At 40.4% G+C, this 12,909-nt stretch overlaps 1 protein-coding gene across 2 annotated transcripts in view; it reads right to left on the bottom strand.

The window, feature by feature from the left end:
* scaper (S-phase cyclin A-associated protein in the ER) overlaps positions 1-12,909 on the bottom strand; it is a 364,073-nt gene that overhangs the window by 270,700 nt on the left and 80,464 nt on the right. For both annotated transcript variants that reach the window (XM_063070449.1, XM_063070450.1), the window contains exon 10: positions 2,444-2,617. In XM_063070449.1, coding sequence (XP_062926519.1) covers positions 2,444-2,617 — 174 coding nt within the window. The remainder of the gene's footprint in view (positions 1-2,443; positions 2,618-12,909) is intronic.

Genomic DNA, 12,909 nt, shown 5'->3' with positions numbered 1-12,909 from the left:
AATGGCAGACGAGCTGAACAGGTACTTTGGATCTGTCTTCACTAGGGAAGACACAAACAATCTCCTAGATGTAATAGTGGCCAGAAGACCTAGGGTAACAGAGGAACTGAAGGAAATTCGCATCAGGCACAAAATGGTGTTGGGTAAACTGATGGGACTGAAGGCTGATAAGTCCCCAGGACCTGATGGTCTGCATCCCAGGGTACTTAAGGAGGTGGCTCTAGAAATCGCGGACGTATTGGTAATCATTTTCCAATGTTCTATAGATTCAAGATCAGTTCCTGCAGATTGGAGGGTAGCTAATGTTATCCCACTTTTTAAGAAAGGAGGGAGAGAGAAAACAGGCAATTATAGACCAGTTAGTATGACATCAGTGGTGGGGAAGATGCTGGAATCAATTATAGAAGATGAAATAGCGGCATATTTGGATAGCAGTAGCAGGATAGGCCCGAGTCAGCATGAATTTACGAAGGGGAAATCATGCCTGACTAATCTTCTGGAACTTTTGAGAATGTAACTATGAAAATGGACATGGGAAAGCCAGTGGATGTAGTGTACCTGGACTTTCAGAAAGCCTTTGATAAGGTCCCACATAGGAGGTTAGTGGGCAAAATTAGAGCAAATGGTATTGGGGGTAGGATACTGACATGGATAGAATATTGGTTGGCAGACAGGAAACAAAGAGTAGGGATTAATTGGTCCTTTTCAGAACAGCAGGCAGTGACTAGTGGGGTACTGCAAGGCTCGGTGCTGGGACCGCAGCTATTTACAATATATATTAATGATTTAGATGAAGGGATTAAAAGTAACATTAGCAAATTTGCAGATGACACAAAGCTGGGTGACAGTGTGAAATGTGAGGAGGATGTTATGAGAATGCAGGGTGACTTGGACAGGTTGGGTGAGTGGGCAGATGCATGGCAGATGCAGTTTAATGTGGATAAATGTGAGGTTATCCACTTTGGTGGCAAGAACAGGAAGGCAGATTACTATCTGAATGGTGTAAAGTTAGGAAAAAGAGAAGTACAATGAGATCTAGGTGTCTTTGTTCATCAGTCACTGAAAGTAAGCATTACAGGTACAGCAGGCAGTGAAGAAGGCTAGTGGCATGTTGGCCTTCATAACAAGGGGAGTTGAGTATAGGAGCAAAGAGGTCCTTCTGCAGTTGTACAGGGCCCTGGTGAGACCACACCTGAAGTATTGTGTCCAGTTTTGGGCTCCAAATTTGAGGAAGGACATTCTAGCTATTGAGGGAGTGCAGCGTAGGTTCACGAGGTTGATTCCCGGGATGGCAGGACTGTCATATGTTGAAAGATTGGAGCGACTGGAGTTGTATACACTGGAATTTAGAAGAATGAGAGGGGATCTGATTGAAACATATAAGATTATTAAGGGATTGGACACGCTAGAGGCAGGAAACATGTTCCCGATGTTGGGGGAGTCCAGAACCAGAGGCCACAGTTTAAGAATAAGGGGTAGACCATTTAGAATGGAGTTGAGGAAAAACTTTTTCACACAGAGGGTTATTCTGTGGAATTTTTTTGCCTCAGAAGGCAGTGGAGGCCAATTCTCTGGATTCTTTCAAGAAATAGTTAGATAGAGCTCTTAAAGATAGCGGAGTCAAGGGATATGGGGAGAAGGCAGGAAAAGGGTAGTGATTGTGGATGATCAGCCATGATCACAGTGAATGGCGATGCTGGCTTAAAGGGCTGAATGGCCTACTCCTGCACCTATTGTCTATTGTCTTAAAGATAGTAGTAATAGGAATATAAATAATTCCCTACAGCAAAAAGAATTAACTTAGCAGACTACCTAGAAGGATGCAACATAAGAATTTTTAAAACCTCAGGAATTCTGGAGGAGTAGAACTTTCATTTATATGCTATTTTTATAATTATATCCTTCAGATCTCCTGAAGTGTTTGGAGTCATAGAATTAGAATCCAGCAAAGAGACTTAGCTGTAGTCAAATTTTTTTAAAAACCACACACACTGGCGAAATTGTCAAATTCTTTCCAGTGAGCAAATGCACAACCTTTCATGAAGCTAAACTATTCAACACCAGGGATACTACATGTTAGTTTTTTTTATATAATGACTGTTGTGAATGCTAACCTTAACAAGGCCAGCGATAGCATCAACAAAATTAGTCTTTACAAATCTTCTTGCTCTAGATCAGTAATCAAAATTGCCTAAATGTCGAAGCACATACCCTCAAGTATTTGCTATGTGGATTATGAAGCAATTTACTCTAGTATTAAATTATAGTAGTTATCAATATGTGGAACTCACCATACCAATTTCAGGATAAAAGGAGTAAAACCTGATTGTATTGGTGTACTGAAGGAGGCTGCTAGTGCTGGTGGCAGTTGGGGGAGGGGTTGTGGGTTGGCAATTACAACCGATAATCATATAACTACAACAATCTTCTAGATTATACTCACTGAAAACTCGCTTTCAGTGTCAGTCTCCAGATTAATGTCATTATTTTCCTCTGCCTGTATCTCTCTTGTTAATTGTTCCTCCTCAGCAATGGCATTAGCAATTGCTTCTTCATTCTCCTTTTCTAAACGATTCGCCAGCTCCTCCCCTTTTGCGAGTACTGCTGCCATAGATTGCTGCAGAAGGAAATCAACATAATTATGAAGGTCACCTTCACTGCCTATCTCAAGATAGTTAAGAGTACCGAACTTATGTTAAATACATCCCTTGGCAAATGATACTGCATTCACAATAATATGGGCTAGTTCATGTTATAATGAATTTGTTTTCTCACAAACTCAAAAATAGTACATGTGTTTTATGAGTTTTATAACACAGAACTTAGTTGCACAGATATGGTGCATAAATGTTCTGGAAGAAGCCCCATCAATATAGTTTGCACTGCATGCCTGATTCAACAATACTTGATAATCGGTCCAGTGTAGGGTATCAAGTATTTGCACATCTATATGGTGCGCATCTACATGGAGCACTGTCACAGCATGTAGCATCCATCAAGGGTCCCTACCATCTATGCCCATGTTCTCTGCAGACTGCTGCCATCAGGGAGGTGGTACAAGAGCCTCAGGATCCACACCACCAGGTTCAGGAACAGTTACTAAACCTCAATCATCAGACTTTTGAACCAAAGGGGATAACTTCACTCACCCTATCTCCGAGCTGTTTCTGCAACCTAAAGATTCATGTTCCTCGATATTCATTGCTTTTTTTCCTCTTTTTGTATTTGCATGGTCTGTTGTCTACGGCACAATGCTTGTTGTTCGTCCTGTTGGGCGTGGTGTTTCATTGATTCTGCAGTTTTTTGTATTTACTTTGAACGCCCGCAAGAAGATGTATACATACTTTGAACTTTTGAAAAGACAGAAGTCTGCTAAGTCTCCAAACAATTGCCCCAAGTGAAATTATTTCACTTGGAAGGACAACAGGTTCCAAAACAGACATCTGAAGGAATTAGGAAGAGTGGATTTGACTTATGAAGCAGGGTGACAAATAAAACAAAGCTGCCAGGAAAATAGTCATGGTGTTCCTGAAATTCAGGTAGCCTAAATCTCACGAAATATAACATTTTATTCTAATTAACAACGAGTCTGAGGCAATTTCATAATCTCAGTAAATCAATGTATTCTTTACACTTTTCCTACATGCAAGGAGCCAGTTTTCCAATTACACATATAAGCATGCATACATTCCAACCTCTTGTTGAGGTTAGATTTAAGAATTCACTGAAATAGAATAAATGTCATAATATGACAATAAGGGAACAAAAAGTTCATTCCACCATTACTGGACCAGGAATTGCCAAAATTTGTTTATAACTTCCCCCTCTGTAGTTCTGGAAATATTATTGGGGTGTAATTCTACATCTACTTGAGATATCACATGTAATTCTGTCTGAGTGGTATCATACAAACAAGTTCACTCAGAATATTCAGATCAGAAATGCAGTCTTGGCCAATTTATTCTCTTCCCAAGTACGTGAAGTCATCCTCAAATCTTTCCCCTACCAAGTCTGCATAGACAACGAATAATTCTGGGGGCCATGTTCTAATGACAACTCAGGATAGTTTTACCTATGACATCAAAGGTACATATGTATCTGCACTGTACTCCAACATTACTCTTACGCTTTAAGCAGTGATGATTTTGGTCAGTCCTGAAATTTTAACTGTTAAGACAGATCAGCACCACAGAATTGCAAGAAATATGATCCTAGTTACAATGCATTCTAAAAGTGTATTCAACCTATAATTAACTACGACAATTAATCAGATGCAGCACCTAGTCCAGTAGGAAGTTGAGGAAAAACTAAAGAGAACACATTTGCTTAGGTGAGATATTTTATACATGGCTCACTTGCAAAACAAAGCAGAATACTTAAAATTTCTGTAATAGAAGGGGACTTCAGTACAACAGAATGTTGAAATACATCTTCTGTCTAATTGAATTGTCAAAAAAATTGGAAAAATTACTCCAATAGGAAGTTAGGGATAGGCAATAAATCCATAGTGCAAATAAATTTGAAGAACTCACCACCTTTTATGGATAGAAACTTTCTGGAGAAAGGACAAAAAGCATGGATGGAGAACATAATAGATTTCAATATTTGTACAGTCTTTTTAATCAAATTGTAAAATTAATTATTACACATACTGCAACACCAATTCTTTGGAACAACTGAAATTTAACTGGCCCATATACACCTAATTTATTCAGTAAAATTGGATTTTCAAAATCTTAAAGTACCAATTCTACACAGCTTACAAGCAATCATTCAGTTTGTGTTATCCTGAACTCTGAACCCTATTGTCAACAGTGACCTTGTGCTATTGCCCCGAATGCCAACATTGTTTATATAGACCTACATCCTTTGGGCGGTTTCACCAAACAGCCAAGAGATGACAGATACTTCCCTTTCGTGAATTGCATGAATAATGCCCTTCCAATATTGAGAAGTGTTTGGAAGTAAAAGGATTCGCTCCCTATTACAGAAAGATAACACCAGCGTCATACTGAAAAAAATGGATCAAATTCATAAGATCCATAGGATAACTTTATATCAAATGAAAAACAAATTGATCTTTAACATTTTTGCACTTTTACAAAATTGTGAACATTTCAAAAGCTAATATTACATATTTTCTCCAATTATGTGAAAAGTAGGCAGAATTCCATTTTTCCTTTCAATTTTACATTTTTCATTTGGATCAGAACTGGCCAGTTCTGCTGTAAGATTATCCAATTATAATATTATCATTATATTATTCTCCCTAGAGACTGCCTGATGAGTTGGGCATTTCCAACATTCTCTAACTTCTGCAGCAGCTCCAACTTGCCATGATTTGCATGTCTGATTGTTCGCTTTCTCACTATTCTATTATCCAGACAGTTCTACAAGCATTGGAATTACCTTAGCAACCCAGATCTCACCCAATCCCTTTAATCTATCCATTCCATCCACATCCTCTATGTAACCTAATGTTAACTTACTTACCCACACTCCCAGTTCTACTGAAGTCTTTGATCTGAAAAGCACTCTTTCCACAGAAGCTGCCTGACCTACTGAGTGAGTCAGTCTTTTCTCTTTTTTTAATTTCAGATTTTCAACATCTACAGCTTTTTAATTTTTGGTTCCCAATTTGTTTTGTCTTAACTCCTTCTACTTTTAAACTTTGGAGGCATTGATCTCCTCGACTCTTCACACAACTTTCTTATATACAGCAAAGCTGTGGCTGAATAGATCCATATTGTCCCACAAAGGCACAAATCATCCAATTAAAATAACTTTAGTCTTTATACAAGGAGAAATGGGCAAAGTAGACATGCACACAAATAATGCATTCTTACATTTGAATTGTTTATTGTTCATGCTCAGAGCCAGAGTTGAGCTGTGTGTTCTACAAATTAATGTCAAGCAGGGAAAATTGCATGGTATTGTTAGAAGAGGGCCATTTTGTATGGGAACAATTAATCCATATATTATATTCCTGACACCTTAAAATGTATTTGTTACTTATTTTGACAGAATTTTCAATCATGTCACAAACCAAATCTTCAGTTAAAGTAAATGCTAAGGAATAATAATGGATCTATTCAAGAAATGCACTGCCCTAAGGTATCATTTTAATTCTTTTGGTAATTCTACATATAGGAACGTTGCCACGACAGACAAAGTCAGATATATTATTTCACCCTTGTCATGTAAATTCCCCAATTCCCCCCACCCTACAGTAAATTCAGGGTGATCTCATCACTTACAGTGTTACAGAGATCTTTCCAAAGAAACACTCAGATCGCAAGAATCAAAAGAGAGAAGCAGCTTATAGCAGTTGCTAAGATCACAAGTAACTTTTCATGCAACTCTGCTCATCATACCACTTCACTAAGTTTGCTGGAATAAAACACATCAGCAAGCATTAATTTATTACTAACTGCAGTGATAAGTTCAAATGATAAAGGAAAAGATAGAAATTACAAGAATTTTTTTTTAAACTAGCAAACTACTGTTCAAATTGTGTATTTTACATGTAATTTTGGATCTGTAGCATCTAGGAAAATTCCGGACACCACTCTTTATAAAAAGTATAAAGGTTTAAGAGTGGTGTAGGAAGGTTTACTAACAAGCCTGTTTTAGTCACGTTAGTAACGATGGCAAGATTTCAACCTGAAACATTTACTTCCATTCCTTCCACAGATGTTGCTTGACCTGTAGTGTTCCTCCTGCAGACTGTTTGTTACTAACGTGCTTCTTGGGATGACATTATGAGAATGGAGAGGTTGGGGTTGCTATCCTTGGGACAGATGAGGTTGTGAGGGGACAAGATGAAAATATCCAAAGTAATTGAAGGATATAGGCAAAGTGCATGAAGAGCAACTGTTACCTCTGGCAGAAGAGCAAGGAACTATAGTATTAAACTATTCCTTTCTTAGCACATGGTAGTGTAGTGGTTAAAGCAATTGCTTTACAGGGCCAGTGATCATGGATCAGGGTTCAATTTCCACCAAGTTGTGGACATGCTATGTTGGCGCTGGACACTTGTGGACTGCCTCCAGCACAATCCTTGGATTGTGTTAGACATTGATGCAAAATGACGCACATCACTATTCTGTATGTTTCAATGTTTTGATGTATGTGAAAAACCAAGCTAATTTTCATCTTTACTTCCATCATAACACTCCAAACTGTACAAAATTTCCGTTGCAACATACATCAAAGTTGCTGGTGAACGCAGCAGGCCAGGCAGCATCTGTAGGAAGAGGTGCAGTCGACGTTTCAGGCCGAGACCCTTCGTCAGGACTAACTGAAGGAAGAGTGAGTAAGGGATTTGAAAGTTGGAGGGGGAGGGGGAGATCCAAAATGATAGGAGAAGACAGGAGGGGGAGGGATAGAGCCAAAAGCTGGACAGGTGATAGGCAAAAGGGGATACGAGAGGATCATGGGACACAAGGTCCAGGAAGAAAGACAAGGGGGGGGAACCAAGAGGATGGGCAAGAGGTATATTCAGAGGGACAGAGGGAGAAAAAGGAGAGTGAGAGAAAGAATGTGTGCATAAAAATAAGTAACAGATGGGGTACGAGGGGGAGGTGGGGCCTTAGCGGAAGTTAGAGAAGTCGATGTTCATACCAGCAGGTTGGAGGCTACCCAGATGGAATATAAGGGGTTGTTCCTCCAACCTGAGTGTGGCTTCATCTTTACAGTAGAGGAGGCCATGGATAGACATGTCAGAATGGGAATGAGGTGTGGAATTAAAATGTGTGGCCACTGGGAGATCCTGCTTTCTCTGGCGGACAGAGCGTAGATTTCAGCAAAGCTGTCTCCCAGTCTGCGTCGGGTCTCGCCAATATATAAAAGGCCACACCGGGAGCACCGGACGCAGTATATCACCCCAGTCGACTCACAGGTGAAGTGTTGCCTCACCTGGAAGGACTGTTTGGGGCCCTGAATGGTGGTAAGGGAGGAAGTGTAAGGGCATGTGTAGCACTTGTTCCGCTTACACGGATAAGTGCCAAGAGGGAGATCAGTGGGGAGGGATGGGGGGGACGAATGGACAAGGGAGTTGCGTAGGGAGCGATCCCTGCGGAATGCGGGGGGGGGAGGGAAAGATGTGCTTAGTGGTGGGATCCCGTTGGAGGTGGCGGAAGTTACGGAGAATAATATGTTGGACCTGGAGGCTGGTGGGGTGGTAGGTGAGGACCAGGGGAACCCTATTCCTAGTGGGGTGGCAGGAGGATGGAGTGAGAGCAGATGTACGTGAAATGGGGGAGATGCGTTTAAGAGCAGAGTTGATAGTGGAGGAAGGGAAGCCCCTTTCTTTAAAAAAGGAAGACATCTCCCTCGTCCTAGAATGAAAAGCCTCATCCTGAGAGCAGATGCGACGGAGACGGAGGAATTGCGAGAAGGGGATGGCGTTTTTGCAAGAGACAGGGTGAGAAGAGGAATAGTCCAGATTGCTGTGAGAGTCAGTAGGCTTATAGTAGACATCAGTGGATAAGCTGTCTCCAGAGACAGAGACAGAAAGATCTAGAAAGGGGAGGGAGATGTCGGAAATGGACCAGGTAAACTTGAGGGCAGGGTGAAAGCTGGAGGCAAAGTTAATAAAGTCAACGAGTTCTGCATGCGTGCAGGAAGCAGCGCCAATGCAGTCGTCGATGTAGTGAAGGAAAAGTGGGGGACAGATACCAGAATAGGCACGGAACATAGATTGTTCCACAAACCCAACAAAAAGGCAGGCATGGCTAGGACCCATACAGGTGCCCATAGCTACACCTTTAGTTTGGAGGAAGTGGGAGGAGCCGAAGGAGAAATTATTAAGAGTAAGGACTAATTCCGCTGGACGGAGCAGAGTGGTGGTAGAGGGGAACTGATTAGGTCTGGAATCCAAAAAAAAGCGTAGAGCTTTGAGACCTTCCTGATGGGGGATGGAAGTATATAAGGACTGGACATCCATGGTGAAAATAAAGCGGTGGGGGCCAGGGAACTTAAAATCATCGAAAAGTTTAAGAGAGTGAAAAGTGTCACGAACATAGGTAGGAAGGGATTGAACAAGGGGTGATAAAACTGTGTCGAGGTATGCAGAAACGAGTTCGGTGGGGCAGGAGCAAGCTGAGACAATAGGTCGGCCAGGACAGGCAGGTTTGTGGATCTTGGGTAGGAGGTAGAAACGGGAAGTGCGGGGTGTGGGAACTATAAGGTTGGTAGCAGTGGATGGGAGATCCCCTGAGCGGATAAAGTCGGTGATGGTGTGTTTAAAATGGCTGTGATAGCGAGTCTGAGTCAAAGCGTGGTCGAAAAGTAGAAGAGCTGAAGAAATTACAGATGGGGAGCAGTGAGAGATGGTTTCACTGAACTCCCGTCGAAGAGAGGATCTAAACTTCTTCGGTGTAGGCATCACCGGAAGAGGCTTCGCAGTAGTGAATTTAAACGCAAACAGGAATTCTGCAGATGCTGGAAATTCAAGCAACACACATCAAAGTTGCTGGTGAACGCAGCAGGCCAGGCAGCATCTGTAGGAAGAGGTGCAGTCGACGTTTCAGGCCGAGACCCTTCGTCAGGACTAACTGAAGGAAGAGTGAGTAAGGGATTTGAAAGTTGGAGGGGGAGGGGGAGATCCAAAATGATAGGAGAAGGCAGGAGGGGGAGGGATAGAGCCAAGAGCTGGACAGGTGATAGGCAAAAGGGGATACGAGATGATCATGGGTTTAAAATGGCTGTGATAGTGAGTCCGAGTCAAAAGGTGGTCGAAAAGTAGAAGAGCCGAAGAAATTACAGATGGGGCGCAGTGAGAGATGGTTTCACTGAACTCCCGTCGAAGAGAGGATCTAAACTTCTTCGGTGTAGGCATCACTGGAAGAGGCTTTGCAGTAGTGAATTTAAACGCAAACAGGAATTTTCCGTTTTCCGTTTACCTTTTTCCGTTGCCTTTTCTTACTGGTGGAATCAGTTCTTTTTACAACCCCGGATGGCTTCTAGTGCTTCTAATGAAACCATGGAATTTAGGGCTAGTTAGAAAATATTATCACAACATCAGGAAGTGTTGGCGATACTCACCGGGTCAGCCCACAACTGTAGTAACAGAGCTATCATTTCCTGTTGAGGATCCTTTGTCAAAACTGGTAAAAAGAAGCATGCTTAGACAAAGGGCAGGTCAGGGGAGGCAAAATATCTAATACGGCAAGAGATGACTAAATGTTAATAAGTCAGTGAGTGAAAGGGAGCAGTTACAGAGTGAGAATATAAACAAAAGAATGCAGGAGTTGCAACATGCAGAGCACCAAGATGTGCCTCACATCTTACCTTCGTATGATCAATCTCCCACTTTTCCCTTCATTTTCTGGACCTTCCTTTCTCCATCTCAGAAGACAAGCTAACTAATGAGATCAATTACAATGAGATCCAAGCAAGCTTAAGGAGCATTGCCTCATCAGCTCAGAGGGGTGTAGACTCAACCAGCTCCATAATGGTTGAGTGGGATTCGGGATCAGCCATGATGGAATGGTGGAGCAGGCTCAATGGCTGAATTGGCCTCATTCTGCTCCTATGTCTTATGGATACAACCCTCCCAAAAACCCAGGATATTTTCAAAACGCAATGCATCAAAAAGACAGCATCCACCATTAAGGATACTCATCCCTTCCCCTTTCATTACTAAGATAATGGTACAGGAGCCTGAAGACACACACTCAATGTTTTAGGAACAGTTTCTTCCTCTCCGCCATCAGATTTCTGAATAGTCAGTGAATTCATGAACACTACCCACATCTTCCTGATCTACATTTTGCAACTCCTACTTTTATCTACTTTCTTTTATCTATATTTTCACTATCAAAGATCGGGAACTACTATTCTAAACATTTTATATCTTTCATACCATAGTCTTCTGGAATCTTTGTTCCAATACTTTCCTATAATAGTCTTGTCTAGCTCCTTAGGCATCAGAATTCAGGGAAACCATCATTCCTGCCGTCAAAGGAACTATGGGCAATCATTTCATTCCTATTTTGGGGACATTGCTTTACATGGAATAGGTACAAAAGCATGTGCTTTGTTTATTGAAAGTGGCAAAGCAAGTTGAAAAATTAATAAAGATTATAGGTTTTACAAGTGGAAAATATGAGCACAAGAAGAAAAGTAGGCAATGGTAAAGCAATGGTTCAGCCACAGCAGTATTGTGTCCACTTCTGGCGCCACAGGGAGATATAAAGGCTTTGAAGGTACAGGAAATATTTACTAAAATAATGCAGGACAGGAGAGACCTTAGTTACTTGTTTCATCTCGAGAAGGTAAAGCTTTTCTCCTCCAAACAAAGGTGATCGTAAATGGACCTGATAGAGATATTTAAAATCATTAAAGATACAATTAGAGAGTAAATGTGTCCTCATTAGCAGAAAGATCAAGAACAAAGACAGAAGGTATTTGGCAAAGGAACTAAAAGTGGCTTAAGGGATATTTTTAAAGCTGCTAGTTGTCAGGTTCTCAAATGTATTGGCAATAATGGTAGTGGAAACAGATTCAACATAGCATTAAAAGAGTAAACCCTTTAAATTAAAGCATTTATAAAGAACATGACGACTGGACAAGCCAAATGGCCACCTTCAGTAGAGTAGCCATTCTGTGAAATAAGGTAACAAGACCATCCAGCATCAAACCTGTTCCACCTAATTAACTCCATTTTATCATCTAGGTTCAGTGATTCCCACCTTCTATGTCAAACAAATACCAATCTCAGTTTCAACCCACACACTACATCACCTCCTCCTCCAATCCCAACATATGTTTGAAGGAAGAATGTAACAGGCTTACCACTATCCCTCATGTTGGGGGAAAAAAAACATTTCTTCCTGATGTGACACCTCAAATTTCAACAAAGCTACATTTCATATTTGATAACTCAGCACTCAGGAAAGCTAGTGTGAAGTCAATTCATTTTAAGTCATACTGGAAAATAGAAATTAATTTGCTTGAAAACCAAAAGAATTCCTTGCCTTCAAATGAATATTACCAAAATCAGTTGACCTTCATGTGAACCAGAAGACAGACTAACAATTTGAAATCTCATCCAAGGCACGACGCCTCAGATAGTGCAGGACCTGCACGTTAGTTTAGATTATAAGCTTAACTTGATATGGGGTTTAAGCTTCTGACCTAGAAGTAAAGGTATCACCAAATGAACCAGGCTGATATTTTTATTTTAAACTTATCCAAAGAGCTCATTATAAATCCTTGCAACTATTTTAACATTTCAATCCATTTTTAGTGCAAATAGATTTGTAAGTCACATACAAATATATAAAAGAAATAGGAGATGCAATAAAGCTTCAGGGAAATATGTAACGTTTTTTGTTTTAAAAAAGCTGGATAATTCCATAAATAAAGAGTAGCTGAAATTAGGAGAAAATGTTTGATATTAATTCAAATATTAATTGTCTGTTATACGTGTTCGTAAACTTTCTTATCCAAAACTGCTGAAATATATTTTCTATTCCTATTCAGAACCTACAGTCTTTTTAAACAGAAATGGTTTCGTGTGCTAATTAAACTGCAATTAATCATCATAATTTAAATAAGCAGTCAGATTTAACATAGGTATTGCCAATTCCATTTTAAAGAGAGTTTGAGACTAAACTCTTGTACTTAACTCTCATTAACCCATTAAATGACATCCTCTAAAGAGCTAATTAGATGTATGAAAGTACAAACAATTAGACAAAAGATACAAATCAATGGCAAATGTAGCTCAATAATATTCAAAGGTTGCTACTTTATATTCAGCACAGTTTCTACATGACTTGGTGCTCAGGAACCTGACTCAATTCAACATATGTTACAATAGTTCAGCAACAATCCACAGTGATTCCCAACAAGGTATTAGAAAGCTCCTGTCAACTGGTCAGAGACCTGAAAATTAGATGT

The sequence above is a fragment of the Mobula hypostoma genome, chromosome 18 (genome assembly GCF_963921235.1).
Source record: "Mobula hypostoma chromosome 18, sMobHyp1.1, whole genome shotgun sequence".
Taxonomy (NCBI): domain Eukaryota; kingdom Metazoa; phylum Chordata; class Chondrichthyes; order Myliobatiformes; family Myliobatidae; genus Mobula; species Mobula hypostoma.
The sequence above is the reverse complement of the archived record's forward strand: the minus strand, read 5'-3'. Positions and strand labels throughout refer to the sequence as shown.